The sequence below is a fragment of the Salvelinus alpinus genome, chromosome 3 (genome assembly GCF_045679555.1).
Source record: "Salvelinus alpinus chromosome 3, SLU_Salpinus.1, whole genome shotgun sequence".
Lineage (NCBI taxonomy): Eukaryota > Metazoa > Chordata > Actinopteri > Salmoniformes > Salmonidae > Salvelinus > Salvelinus alpinus.
In genome coordinates, this window is record NC_092088.1 from 45,432,880 (window position 1) to 45,455,494 (window position 22,615).

At 40.3% G+C, this 22,615-nt stretch overlaps 1 protein-coding gene across 1 annotated transcript in view; it reads right to left on the reverse strand.

Moving 5' to 3' along the window:
- Positions 1 to 5,171: 5,171 nt before the first annotated feature.
- Positions 5,172 to 22,615, reverse strand: part of LOC139570816 (collagen alpha-1(XIII) chain-like) — a 56,134-nt gene continuing 38,690 nt past the window's right edge. The window contains exons 28-39 of the mRNA XM_071393015.1: positions 22,290 to 22,361; positions 22,054 to 22,098; positions 21,855 to 21,905; positions 21,694 to 21,720; positions 21,449 to 21,535; positions 18,851 to 18,886; positions 17,464 to 17,517; positions 17,254 to 17,307; positions 16,914 to 16,949; positions 12,263 to 12,349; positions 6,767 to 6,805; positions 5,172 to 6,520 (exon numbers count right to left, since the gene is read on the reverse strand). Of these exons, the coding sequence (XP_071249116.1) occupies positions 6,518 to 6,520; positions 6,767 to 6,805; positions 12,263 to 12,349; positions 16,914 to 16,949; positions 17,254 to 17,307; positions 17,464 to 17,517; positions 18,851 to 18,886; positions 21,449 to 21,535; positions 21,694 to 21,720; positions 21,855 to 21,905; positions 22,054 to 22,098; positions 22,290 to 22,361 (591 nt within the window). The 3' untranslated portion in view covers positions 5,172 to 6,517. The remainder of the gene's footprint in view (positions 6,521 to 6,766; positions 6,806 to 12,262; positions 12,350 to 16,913; positions 16,950 to 17,253; positions 17,308 to 17,463; positions 17,518 to 18,850; positions 18,887 to 21,448; positions 21,536 to 21,693; positions 21,721 to 21,854; positions 21,906 to 22,053; positions 22,099 to 22,289; positions 22,362 to 22,615) is intronic.

The following is a 22,615-nucleotide window of genomic DNA, read 5'->3' on the forward strand; positions in this document are numbered from 1 at the left end:
TGTATAGTTATTTCGCTGTTGCTATTAAATGGTAAAATAGTGCTTATAAACAATAATATCAGCATGCAGATGGTTTTGACATCAAATGCATTGAAATAAATGCCCTCATATCAGTTCTCAGTTAGCTACTGAAACTGATTGTCACACAAACTGGTTTTAAAATATTATACATCTTCATTTCTACCTAGCATACATACAGTATAGATAGTTAAGAGAAAACAACATGTATGTCAACAGCAGATGAACTATTATACAGTACTATACAATACTATCTAAAATGGTTTCTAAACCTGAATCTCCTAAATTTCTTTAAAAGCTCAGAATGGTGATGGCATCGAGAATAGCTACATTCACTTTATACAAAACAGAATGCATTGAGCATAGACTGGCATAAGCATATCGGTAAAGTCAACCAGTGATGAACCACATAACTTTACAGTTGATACAACACCAGTCCTAAAACAAATCTGTGTACTCTTCATATAAAAAGTGAGAGTGAATTAATTGCAAATTGTCTTTGACAAAAATGAATAATGATTCTAGGACTTAATTTGAGTTTTTGCAGTAGACAACAAAAATACTTACGAAGGACCAATTTTGTGCTCAGTTCCAGAAATAATTACGCATGACCTATCATCAGTTAATAGGTGTTTTTCATGAATGACTTGTTCTAATATATAATGTGTTAAATAGTTATATGCATATTACATGAAGAGTACACTTAATATATTAACACAATATAAGATCAAGACACAGTCAAGTTGTACCAATTGGGAAATGTACACCAAAGAAACATAATACAAATAATACATGTAATAATAATGTCCAGAAAATATCTGGTAAACTAAAGAGTACTGCCATCATTGTGCAAAATATAAGTGAGACAAAGCTGAAATGAAATGCACACAAACTTTCAAAGATGACCCTACAGTCAATGCACTAAGGTGACTGCTGTTTTGAATGAATTGCTACAAAATAATGAATGATTCTTAGTATATTTATATTCAATCTTCATAGGATTATTCTGGTTAATTAAGGACTGTGGGCTGTATTGGGGACGATGGACTCTCTTGTTAAAAATATTTGAGGTGAACTAAATCATCTATTAATCAAATGAAAAGCATCAAATGGCCTAATTACACATGTATTATGTATCATTGCACAAACGGGCTCCACTAAATAAATTAGAATTTGAATCTTTGGGAGGACAACTTCTTGTTGAGAGCATTCAAAATAAATGGAAACAATCATCAATTGTTAAACACAACAATTGTGGGCAACACTTTACTTTAAGTGAAATCTACAGTAGTTACTTTAATACAGTAACAACACTTGACTTTAAGTGACATTTACAGTAGTTACTTTAATACAGTAACAACACTTTACTTTAAGTGACATTTACAGTAGTTACTTTAATACAGTAACAGCACATTACTTTAAGTGACATTTACAGTAGTTACTTTAATACAGTAACAACACTTGACTTTAAGTGGCATTTACAGTAGTTACTTTAATACAGTAACAACACTTGACTTGATCCACTATTATAAGGACCATGTTCCACAGAGGTTTTATAGGAGCAGTTCATGTGTAGTTACATGTGAATTTAAATACATTCAGAATCAACTTCGTGTAAAGTATGAACAACAAGTGCAGAGTAAGCCTAGTTCTCAGACTTGATGTGGCTTTTATGAAATCTAAAGAACAACCACAATAACTGCCCCTTGTTCGCAGTACCCATTTTGGATATGAATATGGACTCTAGCAAAGCATTGTTCTGTATTCACCACTTTGAATATTCAAATAATTATCTTACGTGCATTTGGATTGAGTTGTGCGAAAGGGTAGAAGACAGTTGTCAATATGACATAAGGAATGCTTCTGTGCATTAGATTATTTTAGGAAACAGGAAAGTTTGTGTTAAACATAGTAAAAGGCACAAGACATCAAAGTCGTTGACAAGACGGACATACTGGCAGTTCAGACTTCGGACATTGTTTTCACACAAGAACGTCGTTAAATTGTAGATCAGCTCCAATAAAAACGTCACAGGCGACCTAAATAAGCAATTCATTAGATTCAAAATAATCTCGGCGTCTGTTATCACCTGTCCAATAACTCCAAAAACGGGTCTTGTGCCTCCAGTCACAACAACAAAATCAGGGGATCTTTCTTTCATCAGTACTCAAGAATAAAATAGTTTGGAGGAGCTGTTCAAGGTTAGAATCTCACATAAAGATTTGCCTACAATAGGAATACACTTTCTTATGGCTCATATCGATATTTAAGGGCGACAAACAGTAACCGTAAAGCCCACTGATTCATACAGACAGGATGAACATGTGTTCAAATTATTCCAGTTGAAATTAGCTTCCCAAAACGATGCATGATGTCTTGCATTTATTTATTATTTATTTATTTTATTTAGTATGGCATTTCTCAGGAATATGAATCAAGTTATTCTAGAAAACTCATTGAAAGCTGTCAGTATGACTGCTGACATGTATTATCTAAGACAGTCTAAAAATATATATATCGATGAGTAATTCATATGCTTGATATGTTCCGACGCCGTTTTTTTGAGAGGCTCCCATGTCACATCAATGTAATATATATACAACAACACGGAGTGAGCACTTGATAAAGTGTGTGAACCCTCTCCTACTGTACAATACTTACTCTTTCAGCATTGATATGGTGAGTATTACACCTCAGTACAAGAATGTGAATAAATGTAATATACTATGTCTTTAGTATATATAATGTATACCAACAGTATAATGCTCGTACTAAAGTTCTTCCTTGGGCACAGGGCAGGCAACATAGCTACATAAACAGTTTGTTATACGCCTGCAGCACCCAGGGTAGTAGAGAAGGCAGTGAGTTTGATATCAGGAATCATCAAAAGCGTTTCCATTCGTTTTTTTGGTTTGTCTTGGAAACACATGAACAGGGAGAGAATATTTCTGTATGTTCTGTGAGCTGCTCTGAATTCTTGAATCACAGTTGTTGGTGTCAAATAAAACACAGGGAAGTGTACACTATAAAAGGTTCATGTCTTACTTTCACATAGTGAATAAAGACAGATGAAAATCAAGCATATTCATCTCAAAGAAATGCATCTGTGTCTCTCTGTGGCTTTGACGGCTTTTCTACCCTGAGAGGCCTTCAACAAAAAACTGCAAAGGAAACTGAAATCCGTTGGTTTCTGAGTCTTACTGAAGTCAGTCTGCTCATTGCTGCCACTGGAGCCCCCCCCCCCCCAACATTACTGGCTCTGTCTTCAGTCGGCTGGAAAATCTTTGAGTAAAATGGCAACCACAGGTCGGGTCAAAACTCAAAGATATCTCCAAATGTCTTCAAGTTTCCATTCTGTAGCTTTGAGCGAAATGTCACTGAGCAGATCTCTTGAACCTCTACTACTTGGCCAGTTGGAAAGGATTTTGACCCTTTTAAGGAAAAAGAGGTTCATGTCAATGGATAACTATTTCCATACTACCAATCCATATGCCTTTCCCCCATTTCCCCCATTCATGTCAGTTCAAAGACCTCACCTCAAACAGCACAATCCATGCTTTTTGGCACACACACATTCAGGTCACTACAAACCAGAGCAGAGCAATGAAATTAAGAGACTTAAATGCACACTTCCCACAATTCATGTTAAATGGAACATTTGCATAACAAAGGCATCCCCTGATCCACAACTCTGCATGGTATTCAATGCAAAGTGATGCAACAAAAAAGGTGGTACACTCACTTCCCTACTGTGACAGTGAAGCCAACACCTTTAATTTGGCTCTATATTCCAGCATTTTGGATTTGAGGTGAAATGTTTTATATGAAGTGACGGTACAGAATGTCACCTTTATTTTGAGGGTATTTTCATACATATGTTTTACTGTTTAGAAATGAATGCACTTTATGTACAGTATCTAGTCCCCCCATTTTAATGTCTCATAAGTATTTAGACAAATTCACATATAGTGAATAACGTTTAGTCAAAAATTAAGTATTTGGTTCCATGTTCATAGCACGCAATGACTACACAAACTTGTTGGATGCATTTGCAGTTTGTTTTGGTTATGTTTGGGATTATGCTGTGCCCAATATAAATGAAGGGCAAATAATGTATTGTGTCATTTTGGGGTCAATTTTATTGTAGAGACACAGATGCACAAAGATCATACCCCCAAGACATGCTAACCTCTCACCATTACAATAACAGGGGAGGTTAGCATTTTATATCATACCCCCAAGACATGCTAACCTCTCACCATTACAATAACAGGGGAGGTTAGCATTTTATATCATACCCCCAAGACATGCTAACCTCTCACCATTACAATAACAGGGGAGGTTAGCATTTTATATCATACCCCAAAGACATGCTGACCTCTCACCATTACAATAACAGGGGAGGTTAGCATTTTATTTGGGGGGGGGTATGATATTAATGCCTCTGTAACGATCTCACGCATCATTGTTTGCGATTTATTCATGATTATCCGTAATCATGGTAGCATGCATCCACATTAATGTAGAACTGTTCAGAAACATATTCTATTCTGATTCACAATAAAAGTGACTGCAAAATGAAACAATACATTATTTAAGATGCGCAGTCCATAAGAGCAGACAAAGGATACCAAGGATCTGGAAAGATTCTGTATGGAGGAATGGTCTCAGATACCTCCAAATGTGTTCTAATCACACAAAACATTTTAGAAAAAGGCTCAGTGCTGTTATATTCACAAGGGGAGGGTGCTGGAGTATTGAAAACAGGGGTGCCAATCATTTTGACCCCTATCTGTTTTTGACCACTAATACTTTTATGATATCTTTCTCTGAGCAATTGTATTAGTATAAAATAATATAATTTCCCAATTTTTGGAGCGTACAATATGGCTCAGTATTTGTATTATATATTTTATACAGTATTTTTTGCTCATCTTTATCAAGGGTGCCAATAATGATGGACCTGACTGTGTGTTATTTTTAAAGCACACAACTGTATGTACTGTAAAAATTGTATGTTTATTTCTAATTGTCATTTTGAACATAGTAGGTCAACCAACATACATGTCCACTTGAACACGGATCCTCAATGATTTCCCATGAACTATGGGTTGAACTCTAACACAAGGAGGGCAAGGCAGGGGGACAAGGCATAGTATGAGGTATAAGAACCCGATGAAGACTTTATTGAGGGTGGTAATCTGACAATCTCTTAATCTAGCTATACATTTCCAGGCAGAGCAGAACACAGAGCTTTTTTACAATGAGCAGCGGTAATGGAGCAACTCTACTCCAGTCCCCTTCATCCATTTCTTCAATACTGATTCATAAACACATAGACGTAGACTACTACATCCTATAAAACAGCTGTAAATAACAAGTCTGTTTTTTTCTTATCAAAAAATATATATTTATTGTCCATTAATGGCTTTCTTCATATAAATAAATGGATGAGGTACACTGGCCGTAGAGGCTATGTGGCCGGTTGCAGCAGCATGCCTTAAGGGTGAGCAGCAATATTTCAGTCATCCAAGAGAAAGCTTGTTACATGGGTTTGTCAAAGGCAACCACCCATGGTTAAAGAGAGCCTGATAGTGAAAAAGCAACGGGTGGCCCCTTAGATTTGGTTCCCCAAAAATATTTACAGATAACTTGGACAAATTGAGGTCAGGTTATATGTGAAGCTATAGCTTAGAATGGTTGGTCACTCTGGCTGTATAACTACTCAGCCAGTGAAAAAGCAGCAAACGCTAAGTATTTGTTTTCTATTTAAAAATGGCAGTTTTGCCATGGTGGAAACAATTAAAGCTTGAAATGGTCTGGCAATCTTAGTTGAAACCGCCTTCATGAGATCCCCTTTCAGAGAAAGCGACAAAATGTGCTTGTGTGGCATGCTGGATATTCAGGATACTTTATGGGTTTGTGATATCAGAAATCCTAAACGGTTCAAATCGGATGAGATCCATGAGTATCTGTGTGCGAGTGATTCAAATGGCTATACTGTACAGTGCAGACTAAATACAGTGCTGTCTGTCACCGTGGCTTGAGTTGTGTACATATTTAGACAGGAATTATTTGCGGTGCTGTTCATTTTGATAGTTTTGATCGCTACAAAGAGGGTTCAACTAAGATATTTCAATAAGCCAACGCTTCATCTTTCCAGCCCCACAATTCAGTGCAGCATGGTCACAACAAAACAAAATCACATGATACAATAAGTTAATAGGCAATATCCATTCACATTATGCACAAATATCATGCATACTGTATGTAGCCACATTGTCATTCTTCCTTATTCAAACATGTCGACATAATGCATAGCTCTAAAATAAAATCCAATACATAAACATTATTACAAGTAATAAAAATAAACAATCTGTACAAAACTCCTGGCGTATTGTTATGATTTTCTTTTTCTCCCGTCAATATAAGAAAGCACATACAAAGTACAAAAATAAATATTCTATGTACAATCACACGTGCCACCTCGAAGTTATCGTCACTGCAAGGAGAAAACAAGAGGCAACAAACCACACATTAGTTCATGCGATGTTCATCGAGGACATAATGAACATGAATACAGTTAATAATAAGCCCTTTTCTACAGTATAAATGAAGACATGATAGATGATGTTGTTGATTATACTAGCATGGGGATCATTTAAATAGCAGAACTGCCAAGTACTTTATCACCTCAAGATGCAGATCATGTGCTTTCACAGCAGGAAACCAACACTCTTTCACTTACTTTATTCCAACACCCTGATACTGGTAGGCCGTCATCCCCCTAAGGAAAGAGAGGGAGTGAGTAATACAGATACACTCTGAGGTAACACTTTACATGAAGTTGTTCTAACACAGATATAAACTTAAGGTAATGTGTTAGCCACACTGCCAAGACTGTAGAATGTGACTTAATGTACAGTATAACACAATGCAGTTTACTGTTGAATAAAAATGCTTTGGTCAGGATAATACTATTGTGTGTGTATATGTGTATAATATTTATGCAATGTACTGTGCATATTGTGTTAAAAAGCAGTAACAACCAGCCAAACAGCTACTGGTACACATTGGCAACTGACCTTTTTTGAAAGTGGGAGAGCAAAAATGTTGTAGTATTTATAATATTAAAATCATTTTCCTGCAACGCTGTTTCTTAACAGGGGGAAATCCATATTTATGAACAGAACACAACTATTTTTCTTAGGTTTTGTCACAATAAATGATATTGAAAAAGTCTTTTAATTATTTGTTTACTAATCTACTACCTTCGGTGAAAATCCCACCCATAGTGATTGATTGACAGATCTGAAACCCTACCATCTCGGTGACTCTCACAAATATCCTGCTCCTCCCTTGACAATCCCACCTACAGTTACCGACTGACACTGTTAAGAATGTGGCCAGGATAACACATGACAATGACGAAAAAATAAATAAATTGGGACTAATAATATTGTTTTACCTAATAAAGATTTTGATTATAATTTTGCACTTGGTAGGTTAATAAAAAGCATTGTTTAATTGCACGTTGAGTTTTCGTCTTCTTTTTGTCACAAATAATGCGATCACAATAACGTAGTACAATTACAAATGCGAACTTTGGTTTATCTTTAAATTTAAAAAATGTAAAGTTATCTGGAAGGGCATTGAAGGGCATTGAACAAGAACTGTCAACTTAAAAATTCCAACTGGAGTTTTGAATTTAAATGTGATCACTGATTATGCTCACATAAAAATAATATTGCCAATGTATTATTATTTTATCATTATCATGATCAAATTTGAATTTTTGAGGCAGCTCTATATATCCATAAATTGCAGCCCCAAATTTGCAACAGAAATAATAAAATGTAGCTCCGATAATATTGATTATATTTGAACAGTTTGGGCTAGAGCAGGGGTCTTCAACCATTTATTTCATAAAAACGACTTAATCAAAAATATTTTGGGGGGGAGCTACTCATATACTGCCTGCATGTTTTCTTACTGTGTAGGCCTAATTTGATACATAGAAACAAAGAACAGCACAGCATACATAACGTAACTGTGTTTGTTTCTTAAAACCACACAAATCATTCTACTGTAGCCTACCTTGAGAATCTTTCCTTTTAAAATGATGAGAGAATAAAAAGGTTTTACATTTGAACAAATATGTAGCCTGCAGTAACAGGATTATTCTTCAATTATTCTAAAATGGTCATTTTGACAACCACAGTGAGTAGGCTATATATTTGACAACAAAAAGTGAAGAAACAGAATAATCATGAAAAGTATGAGGAATAACAAAGGTGCATTAATTGACCGTTCCGCTTTTACTCCAATATGGGTTTTCTTTGGCACCGTTTCTTGAAGCATTGTCACCATGAAAATGTTTAGAATTAACTTGTCTCAGAAGCATACATATTTGATGGAAGTAGGGTAGAAATGGCTTATTTTGTAAATTTTACTTACCAAGCAGAGCTGTTTGTTTTATCCAGATACAAATGATCCTGTGCTTTGTGGGGCATAGGCACATACTGTACAGTGCATTCGGAAAGCATTCAGACCCCTTCACTTTTTCCACATTTTGTTACGTTACAACCTTATTCTAACATTTATTTAAACAAATTGCCCTTATCAATCTACACACAATAAATACCCCATCATGACAAAGCAAAAACACGTTTGTAATTTTTTTACAAATGTATTAAAAATATAAAAAATTAAATATCACATTTACATAAGTATTCAGACCCTTTACTCAGTAGTTTGTTGAAACACCTTTAACAGTGATTACAGCCTCGAGACGTCTTGGGTATGACGCTACAAGGCTGGCACACCTGTATTTAGGGAGTTTCTCCCATTCTTCTCTCCAGATCCCCTCAAACTCTGCACAGATATTTTCAGGTCTCTCCAGAGATGTTCGATCGGGATCAAGTCCAGGCTCTGGCTGGGCCACTCAAGGACATTCAGAGACTTGTCCAGATGCCACTTCTGCGTTGTCTTGGTTGTGTGCTTAAGATCGTTGTCCTGTTGGAAGGTGAACCTTCACCCCATGCTGAGGTCCTGAGAGCTCCGGAGCAGGTTTTCATCAAGGAACACTCTGTACTTTGCTCTGTTCATCTTTCCCTCGATCCGGACTAGTCTCCCAGTCCCTGCCGCTGAAAAACATTCCCACAGCATGATGCTGCCACAACCATGCTTCACCGTAGTGATGGTGCCAGGTTTCCTCCAGACGTGATGCTTTTACTGAGGAGTGGCTTCCGTCTACCATAAAGTTGGTTTTTGCTCTGACATGCACTGTCAACTTTGGGACATTATATAGACAGGTGTGTGCCTTTCCAAATCATGTCCGATCGATTGAATTTACCACAGGTGGACTCCAATCAAGTTGTAGACACATCTCAAGGATGTCTCATTGCAAAGGGTCTGAATACTTATGGAAACAAAATTTCTAAAACAGGTTTTCGCTTTGCCATTATGGGGTATTGTGTGTAGAAGGATGAGGATTTGTATTTATTTAATCAATTTCAGATTAAATGTAAACGTAACAAAATGTGGAAAAAGTGAAGGGGTCTGAATACTTTTCAAATACACTCTATGTAGCCTACACAGCTTGACTACATTGCAACTGAAAAGCGACAATGGTGCGTTTTGTAACGCAGCTTTTGTAACTGAATGAAAACATTTTAACAATGTATTTTAACCGATTGATGTTGGGAAAATAGATGGCAAAATGCAGAATGGTGTTAAATGCCTGTAAGCAGCTTGGGGGGTGAAATTATTTCACAGATTCAATCATGTAATATTAGGCCTACTGATTATTTCTCAATTTGCGAGCTACTTATTGACAGCCCACAAGCTACCTGGCATGCAGTTTTCTGCAAAGGTGCAACCTTTCATACGCTGATGGAAGGCTACTCAGAATCAGAGGCTGCGATACAGCAAAGTCAAGACCTTCCCGGGCCAAGACATGCCCAGGCCGTGTTCAGGCAAAGTGAAATGATACATGCCGCTCAAATGATATGTAACACCATTGGACCAACACCATCGGATATGACACAACGAAACAAATGTAACAACAGCACAACAAAATAGATAAACTATTTTTTTGCAAGTGCCTTTTCATTTTATACACCAGTGGTGCAACTAGTGCTTTCTAACTGCACTGAACTAAAACAGTGGCGCACGGGAGCGAAGCAAATCTTTAGAGTGGTCAAAACAATCAATTTTGAGGCGACAGGGTGCAATCGACACAATCGCTTCATTATTATATAATATTTCAAATGGACACATCTATTTTAATACATACTAGCTCAAAACATTATTAATCATTGAAAATAAGAAATTACCCAATGGATTATGATAATTTTACACCCCCACTTTTTTACCAGAAAGTGGGGATGCAGCAGCTCCATTTGCTCCATTGCTCAGGCGCAGTAGTAGATGTGTATGTGTGAAAATACTCAATAGTCTAAATTCCTTCAAACTGTACTTTTTACCCCTTTTTCGTGATATCCAATTGGTAGTTACAGTCCAGTCCCATCTCTGCAACTCCCGTACGGACTCGGGAGAGGTGAAGGTCGAGAGCCATGTGTACTCCGAAACACGACCCCGCCAAGCCGCACTGCTTCTTGACACACTGCTCGCTTAACCCGGAAGCCAGCCGCACCAATGTGTCAGAGGAAACACCGTACAACTGGCTACCGGAGTCAGCGTGCATGCGCCCGGCCCGCCACAAGGAGTCGCTAGAGAGCGATGGGACAAGAACATCCCGGCTGGCCAAACCCTCCCCTTAACCCGGACTACGCTGGGCCAAATGTGCGCCGCCTCATCAGTCTCCCGGTCGTGACACAGCCTGGGATCGAACCCGGGTCTGTAGTGATGCCTCTGGCACTGCGCCACTCGGGAGGCCTCATTCAAACTTTTATTTAGAAATAAGGTTTAAGCCCAGCCACTGGGCTGTTATTTTCATCTGGCAACTTCTATGAATGAATCAAACCTTCCATTCCCCTTCTCCTTTTCAATACACAAACGATGAAAATCAATGAGGAGGCCCTGGTTTTTCCAAGATAATCTTTCCCAATACAGTTCTGTTGGCCAAAAAGGTAAGGGACAAGGTGGGAAAAGGGTGCCATGCGAGTGGGACAGGGATACAAATAACGAAAAGTAAAGCCATTAACTATTAAGAGTACTTGACATTTTCAAACAAAAGTCACTGAATGCATCACGGGTTGTGATCAAGAAAATAGATTCTGTAACACACCACTAATCAGTGTAGGTGTTCTGCTGCCCTTGCAAGCCAAAATAACAACATTCTCAGCAAATCAATTATTAATGTTAGTAAAAGTGAAAAATCATGATGCACAGCTCATCTAAACAAGTGTTCTAAGCAGTATTTGTAGTAAATAGCTACGTCTTGATCAAGAACTTGAAGTGTGCGCATGCCTACTTGGTTAATAAAGGCGTTGCTTTTTCGGGGTAATAACCTGTTACATAACTAACGGTACTAATGTGTTAGTTCAATGTCATTTTCACGCAGCCCTGTTATATTGGCTTTTACTCATACCTGCAGCAAAGCGAATACGAGAGTGAAGGGAATTGCTATGGGTGGTTAGGGAAGCCAAAGTGATGGATAGGGAAGGAAGAGAGGAAGCATACCACAGGACAAGGAGCATCCAGCCCATCCAGGCCAGGTAGGCCCGGTTCACCCTTTTCTCCTTTAAAGCCTCGGAAACCCTGTTTGTGAAATCAACTTTGTAAACATTTGCACATTGCCCCTCCTTTAGGAGCAGTACCCCCTGCTGGCCAATGAGAGGACCTGCTGCCGCTCCATGAACAGACCGAAGCCTGTAACGACAGACACACTTAAACATGCAAGCGGCCTGAGACTGACAGGAACATACTCAATGGAGAGAATGGGCCATGTTCCTGTTAGTCTTACCCCTGAAAAGAAAACCCCCTCTGATAGTTTATGGTCCCTGGTCCTGGGGTAATTATTCAGAACTAATAATCATCCAGGCATTCACTGAACACCAAATGATCATCACTGCTGTAGTTTGTGTCGCTGGACTTAATACTGTAGAGGACGTTTGGACCAAAACCACTTCAGGGTCTATTAGAGTCGATTATCATCAGAGGCAAAAGGAAGTCAGAATCAGAATTCAGAGACTACTGATTGTCACTGCAGGTTATATGGCATTCTGAGGGTCTTCTCCTTCCTTTTGCCTCCTGGCTGCACATTGAAAGCAGGACATACCAACGGACAGGGGGCATCTAATCCGGGTGCTCCTTGGTCTCCCTTATCCCCTTTAGTTCCCCTGTTGCCTTTCTTGCCCCTCTCTCCCTGAAAACAACATTGCATTAAAAGAGACAGGCTTTAGTTCCTCCTGGCTGGCTCATCCACACAGTAAGCAAATATGTTTTTTTTTTTAAAGCACAATCATGAAGCTTGAATTCTTACCTAAGTAATTTAGACATTTTACAGGTATTTAAAGATTGATGTGCTTTTTTGGGCTTACGAAGAAGAGTACTGAAGTTTAAGAATTTTGTGGTGGGGAAAGTAAGTGGAGGGAGTTAGGGAGTAGGGATACAGGCCGATGCTATTGGTGAGCGGGTTCCTTAAATGCCCAATGTAACCTTCACAGACTTGTTGCAGGAATAAAAACACTTTATTGGTTCATCAACTACCACTGTATAGATTATTACGAGGGTATCACTAGCCCCAACACAACATAGACTTGACGACCCACATAGTACCATAACAATATCTTAATTGTCGTATATCACATTTAGAAAGCAGGCTCTCTGCGGTGCATTGTACTGCGAGTGACTGTTCATCATGTTTCACTGCACATACTGTACTCTAGACCTGACAAAGAACATGACCACAAACCTCCTTTGAGTAAAGACACCATTGATTATGTCCAGTTGCACAACTATAAAGCCAGCACCGTGCAAAATACGGCATAGAAATACCAGAAATAGTATCGCTCTATTCCAATTCCAAAAAATACTGTTTCCATTCTCCGAAAATGAGAACTAAATTATGAAACGGAAAGACGCTGTTGTTTGTGTCCACTGAAGGTGGCTGGACTGGCTGCTAGCTGGCTACAAGTAAACAAGCCACTTAAGAGTATTCAAAAGCTAATATTTTTCTTTCAAGACATGTTATTCCTTTACTGCTGAAGTTACAGTTATATTTACGGGTATAACTGTATGGTTTACAATCAATTCTAAATTCATTAACCTAGTTCTCTACTGGGAGCAGATCAAATATTTCCAACCAAAGCAAACTATTCTATATAGTGATCAAAATGTATAAAATCTGACCACATTGTCATTCAAACATCCGCTCACCAAGATCAAGGCATTTGAACGGGTTGGATTAGGGGTTGGACCAGTTTATCAAGAAGGAATTGGAATTGGAAGAATAATAAACCCTGGCAAACATGTAAAAGCCCTCTCACAACTTTGCCTCAATGTTGCCTGAAAACCATCAACATTGGCTAACGTTGCGGCAACATTGTGGGAACATTACTTGTCAGCCAAGGGAGAGGAGATTACAGGCTTGGAGGGAAGGTAAATGGCAAGAGAAGGAGGAGGATGAGGAAGAGGTGGATGAGGAAGAGGAGAAGGAGGAAGATTAACCCGAGACTACGGCATTAGAGTGCAGGAGGAGCAGGTTGCCAGGGTGTGTGAGAGGGAGAGAGAGGACAACACGACCCGGCAAAAAGAGCCACGGGAAACAGAGGAGGGTGGAGGGGAGGAAAAGGGGATAGGAAGACCTGCGGAAACAAAGGAAAACAGAGCAAAAGTAAAAACAGCACGAGGATCCCACAGCCGGCTACAGCACCTCCAACTGGTTTAGCAAAATACCTCATAATATCAATCTCTTATCCCTTCTTTACACCCCAATGTAGCAAATAAATTTGTTCCACAAATAGGAATGTACACATAAGTGTCAATATCATATATTTCCTGCTGTCAAGAGCCCAGTTGGAAGTGCTGGGAGGGTCAATGACATGTTGTGACTTTTAAGTAGGGAGTCAGAATATTAAATCAGAAGTTAATAGGAAGGAAACAAACATTCTCCAAGGGGAAGGGAAGGGGGACATGGGTCAAATATTATTTAATACATTGGTATAATTAAAGTGCATACTCATATTTTATTTTGCAGTGGCTATTTTACAAAATGAGAGTAAAGCATTCTGTTATTACTTGAAGTAAGAACAAAATATTCAGATACGACGGCACAAGGTAAACCAAGGACAATTTATAAGACAACGTTTTGACTGGTCTTCAGAGTAAATAGAATATAAGTTCTTTGATGTGTCCGTTCACATGTTCCAGTCATCTCATTATCAAGGTTGAACATCTTCAATCTCTTTTGATCTCTGACTTAATTTATACTACCTCAGTCATATTTGCATATTTGAACAAGATTCATTGAACTCTGAGGTAAAAAGGCCACTGCAAAGGTAAAGGACATATGAATATAATTTCTTCAAACATCACTTAAAAGACCATTGAAGGTCACTTTCACTATATGAATCACATAAACTCACACATACTATCAAAGAGCACATCTCTTTTTTCCTCTGTAGTAATGGGATATTCAGAAGATGAGGCTATTGATATTCACATTAACATTTTGATTCAGATTTGCCTAATTAAGAGAGCCTTTGAATCCACCATGGTCCTGCTCATATCACCTAATACAGGCCTACCATGATCCTGCTCATATCACCTAATACAAGCCTACAGTACCATGGTCCTGCTCATATCACCTAATACAAGCCTACAGTACCATGATCCTGCTCATATCACCTAATACAAGCCTACAGTACCATGGTCCTGCTCATATCACCTAATACAAGCCTACAGTACCATGGTCCTGCTCATATCACCTAATACAAGCCTACAGTACCATGGTCCTGCTCATATCACCTAATACAGGCCTACAGTACCATGATCCTGCTCATATCACCTAATACAAGCCTACAGTACCATGGTCCTGCTCATATCACCTAATACAGGCCTACAGTACCATGATCCTGCTCATATCACCTAATATAGGCCCACCACGGTCCTGCTAATATCACCTAATATAGGCCCACCACGGTCCTGCTCATATCACCTAATACAGGCCTACAGTACCATGATCCTGCTCATATCACCTAATATAGGCCCACCACGGTCCTGCTAATATCACCTAATATAGGCCCACCACGGTCCTGCTAATATCAACTAATATAGGCCCACCACGGTCCTGCTAATATCACCTAATATAGGTCCACCACGGTCCTGCTAATATCACCTAATATAGACCCACCACGGTCCTGCTAATATCACCTAATATAGGCCCACCACGGTCCTGCTAATATCACCTAATATAGGCCCACCACGGTCCTGCTTATATCACCTAATATAGGCCCACCACGGTCCTGCTAATATCACCTAATATAGGCCCACCACGGTCCTGCTAATATCACCTAATATAGGCCCACCACGGTCCTGCTAATATCACCTAATACAGGCCTATAGTACCATGGTCCAGCCAGTCAGTCAGTCAGTTTTGTCTCTCTTAAGTGACTCACAGAAATATAGAAGGAGCTAAGAATTAAGAAAATATAGGCCTACCATTGTCCTGCTCATATCACCTATCACAGGCCCACCATGGTCCTGCTCATATCACCTATCACAGGCCCACCATGGTCCTGCTCATATCACCTATCACAAGCCCACCATGGTCCTGCTCATATCACCTATCACAAGCCCACCATGGTTCTGCTCATATCACCTATCACAAGCCCACCATGGTCCTGCTCATATCACCTATCACAGTCCCACCATGGTCCTGCTCACATCACCTATCACAGGCCCACCATGGTCCTGCTCATATCACCTATCACAGGCCCACCATGGTCCTGCTCATATCACCTATCACAGGCCCACCATGGTCCTGCTCATATCACCTATCACAAGCCCACCATGGTCCTGCTCATATCACCTATCACAGGCCCACCATGGTCCTGCTCATATCACCTATCACAGGCCCACCATGGTCCTGCTCATATCACCTATCACAGGCCCACCATGGTCCTGCTCATATCACCTATCACAGGCCCACCATGGTCCTGCTCATATCACCTATCACAAGCCCACCATAGTCCTGCTCATATCACCTATCACAGGCCCACCATGGTCCTGCTCATATCACCTATCACAAGCCCACCATGGTCCTGCTCATATCACCTATCACAAGCCCACCATGGTCCTGCTCATATCACCTATCACAGTCCCACCATGGTCCTGCTCATATCACCTATCACAGGCCCACCATGGTCCTGCTCATATCACCTATCACAGGCCCACCATGGTCCTGCTCATATCACCTATCACAAGCCCACCATGGTCCTGCTCATATCACCTATCACAAGCCCACCATGGTCCTGCTCATATCACCTATCACAGTCCCACCATGGTCCTGCTCATATCACCTATCACAGGCCCACCATGGTCCTGCTCATATCACCTATCACAGGCCCACCATGGTCCTGCTCATATCACCTATCACAAGCCCACCATGGTCCTGCTCATATCACCTAATATAGGCCCACCATGCTTTTAAGCTTGACATTCCAATGGGCTTGCAATTTAACAACTATTATGGATCTTGAACAACCAAAAAGACAAATGAAAAATGAGTACTGCTTTTCAAGGAAGAATATGTGGGAGAATAATATCTAGTGTTGAGTAGGAGCATGGAGGATCAGCAGCCATTTTAAATACCATAGTTTATCAGAAGTACTAAATGTACTTAATTAGCACAGAACATGTTTTCGTCCTGTTGTTTGAACAATAATATTTTGCTCCGGAAGACACATCATTGTCAGCTGTTGTCTTACCCGGTTCCCTTTGAATCCTTGTGGTCCTACTAAACCCTGAGAAGGGGAAATTAAACACATTATGAGTTCCTGTGCAAGCAATCAGAGATGTTACCGTGAGGTACAGCTTTGTGCTGTCAATCAATTTGATCCACTCATTCCCTTAAGACTTGATTAAGAGAAGATTCATGTTTTCTCTGTCACTTTAAAGAAATATTATACAATGTTCAAAATAGCTCATTCAACATGTAGCCGTTGATTGTCTTTCAGATAGTCAAGATATTGTTCACTTGATATATGAAATGCTGGAAATGCAATACTGTATTTATTTGATGTTCTTGATACTTAGGTAACTACTTACAGGGATGCCTTGAGGACCAATTGGTCCTGGGACTCCTGAATCTCCCATGAAACCCTGAAAATTTAAAAAATAAATACACCATTCATATCAAATAGATAAATAAGCTGTTTTGACTGAAAGCTCTTATGTGTGTGCTACTTTTGTGTGTGTATGTGTGTGTGTATGTACATGTGTCGGTGTGTGATAATGATCAGTGATGTGAGTACTCACTCTATCTCCCTTTGGTCCTGCTGGCCCTGCCACACCAACTGGTCCTATTAGACCCTGTAAGGTATGGACAAGACAGACCCTCAGTGGACGCAGACATTACAATGGGAGGACATCAAAATAAAAATGGATTATTTCATTTCCATCATCAATAGCTCAACAAGCTTCTGGAGCACTTAAAGAGATTCTCCAGTACCTTTGTATACTTTTTAGCCAGTAGTTCTAAAAGTAGCACTCACGATCCAAAAGTGGTCCCTGAAAATTGCTAGGGGGCTGGCACAAAGTTGCTTTCAAACTAGGGATTTCGTGACTAATTGAGGTAAGACCGTAATTCTGCTCATAGATTATGCATGTATGAACTACACATTGAGACATCCAGGCCCGAAGCAGGGGGTTTAAAAAAAAAATACTTTCTTTGTCGCCAAAGTACCGGAGCATGTCTTTAAGTGCCAAAAGAGTAGTTATCCAATTTTGTTTCGGTCGACCATTATCAAATAATAACCGATTGATTAGGTAGTGGTCTTCTCTAGGTTATCCCACTGTGCATGTTATACCAAGCTTGTTGAGCTAAAGAATGAACAGTAACAAAAAAGGAGAAAAACATTGACTTCAGCTGCAGCTCTCTCTCTGTGTGGAAGTCAGGATTCAACAGGAGGACCTTGCATCTCAGGCAGATAATACAGTATGTACAGCATATAGCATTCGGGAGCCATAACGCCATACTGTCCTGTACGCATATCAACATGCAGCACGAGCATCCCAGCATGCTCTCCTGGTATGACATCACAACGCCAGTTCAAAGCTTTACACTGCAGGAGAGACACTGTTAAGACACCTGTTTTTGAAGATTTGCAATGGCATGAACTCTGACACTCAAACAGTTTGACTTCATGCAAGTAGGCTGAATCTTGAGATCTGATTGCGTAACTCAAAGGTCCTTATAAATCTTCCATTGACATCAACACATGATTTAGGCAGAAGTCTAGGTTATACATGCAAATCTCAAGCTAGGATTCAACGTGTAATGAACAAGGGGACTATTTCTTGCTCTTAACTGCTTATAAGTATTGAGAGCAGACACATCAAAGGGTCCATTTTAGTACCCTAACACGTTCCATTGCCATACAAACATGGGACACAGTCATGTGAATATCATCCCTATGCCAGAGCAATCCTCGAAGAGTGCCTAAAAACAGAACTGATCTCTCTGCAGACAATCAGACAGATAACAAAAAAGGACAAGCATGGAGGAAAGCAAGCAGACAGGCAGACAGACAAGACACCAGCGCAGACAGACAGACAAGCAAGTCGTGTGGGGAGCAGAATATGGGAGGAGAGGCGGGGTAGGGGAGGAGTGTGTGTTGGGGGGTATAGGACTTGCGCCACTCACCACTCGACCAGGCCTGCCGTCTAAACCATGAGCTCCCTGGACAGTGTGTAAACAGTTAGAGAGCAGAGGTGGGAGGGAGGTGGTGGGAGAGGGGGAGGAGGTATGGAGAGGGTTGGGGGGGGTGAGTGAAGCAGTGATTCGTGTGACTCAAAAAAACACATCCAGTTGTTGATGAAGGGTGATGGTGTTGTGATGACATGAGAAACAGTAACTGCCAGTAACTCCTTTTATAGCTGCAGTTGATTATCTCTATCAAATAATTAAGTCCTGACTTTTGATAAAATAGTTTTCAATGTCCTTCAGATACATATGCATGGTTCAACTATTCAACGCAGTTTGAATCATGCACAGTGCTTTTGAAAAGTATTCAGACTCCTTGACTTTTCCCACACTTTGTTACGTTACAGCTTTATTCTAAAATTGATTAGTTTCTTCCCCTCATCAATCTACACACAATACACCATGATGACAAAGCAAAAACAGTTTTTTTAGAAATGTTTGCAAATAAAAAACAGAGATATCACATTTCATAAGTATTTAGATCCTTTACTCATTACTTTGTTGAAGCACCTTTGGCAGCAATTTCAGTATCGAGTCTTCTTGGGTATGATGCTACAAGCTTCACACACCTGCATTTGGGGAGTTTCTCCCATGATTCTCTGCAGATCCTCTCAAGCTCTGTCAGTTTGGATGGGGTGCGTTGCTGCACAGCTATTTTCAGGTCTCTCCAGAGATGTTCGATCGGGTTCAAGTCCGGGCTCTGGCTGGGCCACTCAATGACATTCAGAGACTTGTCCCAAAGCCACTCCTGAGTTGTCTTGGCTGTGTGCTTAGGGTTGTTGTCCTGTTGGAAGGTTAACCTTCGCCCCATTCTGAGGTCCTGAGCGCTCTGGAGCAGGTTCTCATCAAGGATCTCTCTGTACTTTGCTCCGTTCATCTTTGCCATGAACCTGACAAGCCTCCCAGTCCCTGCCGCTGAAAAACATCCCCACAGCATAATGCTGCCACCACCATGCTTGACCGTAGTGATGGTGCCAGGTTTCCTCCAGACGTGATGCTTGGCATTCAGGCCAAAGACTTCAATCTTTGTTTCATCAGACCGGTGCCTTTTGGGAAAACTCCAAGCGGGCTGTCATGTGCCTTTTACTGAGGAGTGGCTTGCGTCTGGCCACTCTACCATAAAGGCCTGATTGGTGGAGTGCTGCAGAGATTGTTGTCCTTCTGGAAGGTTCTCCCATCTCCACAGAGGAACGATAGAGCTCTGTCAGAGTGACCATCGGGTTCTTGGTCACCTCCCTGACCAAGTCCCTTCTCCCCCGATCGCTCAGTTTGGCCGAGCGGCCAGCTCTAGGAAGAGTCTTGGTGGTACCAAACTTCTTCCATTTAAGAATGATGGAGGCCACTGTGTTCTTGGGGATCTTCAATGCTGCAGAAATGTTTTGGTACTCTTCCCCAGATATGTGCCTCGACACAATCCTGTCTCTACGGACAATTCCTCATGGCTTGGTTTTGCACTGTCAACTGTGGGACCATATACAGGTGTGCCTTTCCAAATCATGTCCAATCAATTGAATTTACCACAAGTGGACTCCAATCAAGTTGTAGAAACATCTCAAAGATAATCAATGGGAACTGGATGCACCTGAGCTCAATTTCGAGTCTCATAGCAAAGGGTCTGAATACTTATGTAAATAAGGTATTTCTGTTTTTTATTTAATAAATTAGCAAACATTTCTAAAAAACGGTTTTCGCTCTGCCATTATGGGGTATTGTGTGTAGATTGCCATTTTAGAATAAGGCTGTAACGTAACAAAATGTGGAAAAAGTCAAAGGGTCTGAATACTTTCCGAAGGCACTGTATGTAGAGAAGCGTGAAGATATGAGTCTCTGATGATTTGCAAATAACACGTCTTGTATTAACATTGATTAGCATATATATACATAATAGTCCTCATCATTTCCATATAAAAGGAGTTACTGTGCCATTGATGATGTGACTAGTACACGTACTGACTGTCAGCAATGACCTTTGACACCCAAGAAGTAAACCAGAAGTTAGGAGAAGAGACCCCCCAGTGATACATATCAAACTTATTCCTTGACATGCAACTAAAAATAGAACTACAAGAGACTACATTAACAACATTTCAGAGAGATTATCAGAAAAAGGTTGGCAAAATAAAGAAAATGATCATTAACTATTTCTAACATATGACAATGGCAATGGGTCATGTAGGTTTCATTTGTTTGTTTTTATATTAATGGTTGTATTGCCCCTGTGTATTGGATTGCAGCAACCATCCATCCATGCACTTTGAAAACATGAATGCAACTGCTGAGCCAGGAAACCATCCTTGGTGAGTTAGGCCTAGTTTCAAAGCGACATATGACAACATCAGAACAATCATGCTGCCTGGTTCTAATACACAAAAGTCTGAACAAACAGTATGCCTACCCTACTGTGGTTTCCAGGGGTCTAAATAAAATGTCTAATGGCAAAATGGTCAAAGGGAATTAGAAAAAAAAACGACACAAACAACAGCACAGATACAATCTACATAGGGATTGAATGGTGTCGCTCTTGATTGGTGTACTTACAGGAAGTCCAAGATGGCCCCTGTCCCCTCTATCGCCCTTCGAACCAGATGCTCCCTTCTCTCCCCGTATGCCTATGCCATGCTCCCCCTAAAAGTGGTACAGAAAAGTTATTACTGATGTTTAGTACATAGGCATTAAACTCACTTACTAAAACCAATAAATATAGCTACTGTTAACTACAGTATCAAAGGATTCTGGAGGTACAGTAAGACAACAGGAGGTCCTGTACCACAACCAACTCTTACCTTTGGTCCTCCCAGTCCTTCAGGTCCCTGAGGGGTGAAGACACAATTCGAGTCAGGATATGTCAATCACTTCACGTAAATACGACATATTATCAGGTGGTTTTATAGATATTACTGAGGGCCTATATTGCTTAATGGCGTGCCAACTGTAGTGTACTCACCGCGGGGCCAACTGGTCCTTGGGGCCCTGGAGGCCCTGGGGGCCCATAGACCTAAAGACAAACACCAGGTCATCAATGATACACTCCTTCATTAGTGGGTTCACTCTAACAACAAATCCTCTGAATCTGACCCTCTCAAGTCCACTCAAACACACATGGGTCATTAAACACAATGAGATATACAGCAGTGGGGCCTTACCATGTCTGACCTTCCTCCCTTATCTCCGGACTCGCCCTTCTGACCCTGAAGCATCAAGATACAAGGTTAGCTTAGGCTACTCTCATCATAGTTAGCATGCATAAAACACTACAGTACACCCAATCAGCACTGTACAAATGAATAGCATTCTGAACAGTACTTCACTGCTCCCCAAAGCCAGGTCAGACACTTCATACTGTACGGTCAGATGCAGTCTGAGGGGCACCATTGCGTACCATTGTGCCTGGTAATCCAATGGGGCCAGGGGGCCCAGAAACCCCCTTTTCACCAGTAGGGCCGTCTAAACCCTACAGAACAAAGGAAGGGGAGATCGTGATAGACGTTAAAATATTGGCAATATTTTGTTGTTTTGGATTGCTGTTTTGTGTTTTGTGTGTTAATTTTCATATTAAACTGTTAATCAATTTACATATTTGAATATACATTTTATTTATATAGAAAATGTCGACCTCTCATTTGTCAGATGTTCGAGGTCAAAATAGATCTTGAAGGCCTCAAAATGTTACAATGAATAGTAGTAGTCTCCAACTCGTGGCTGTCA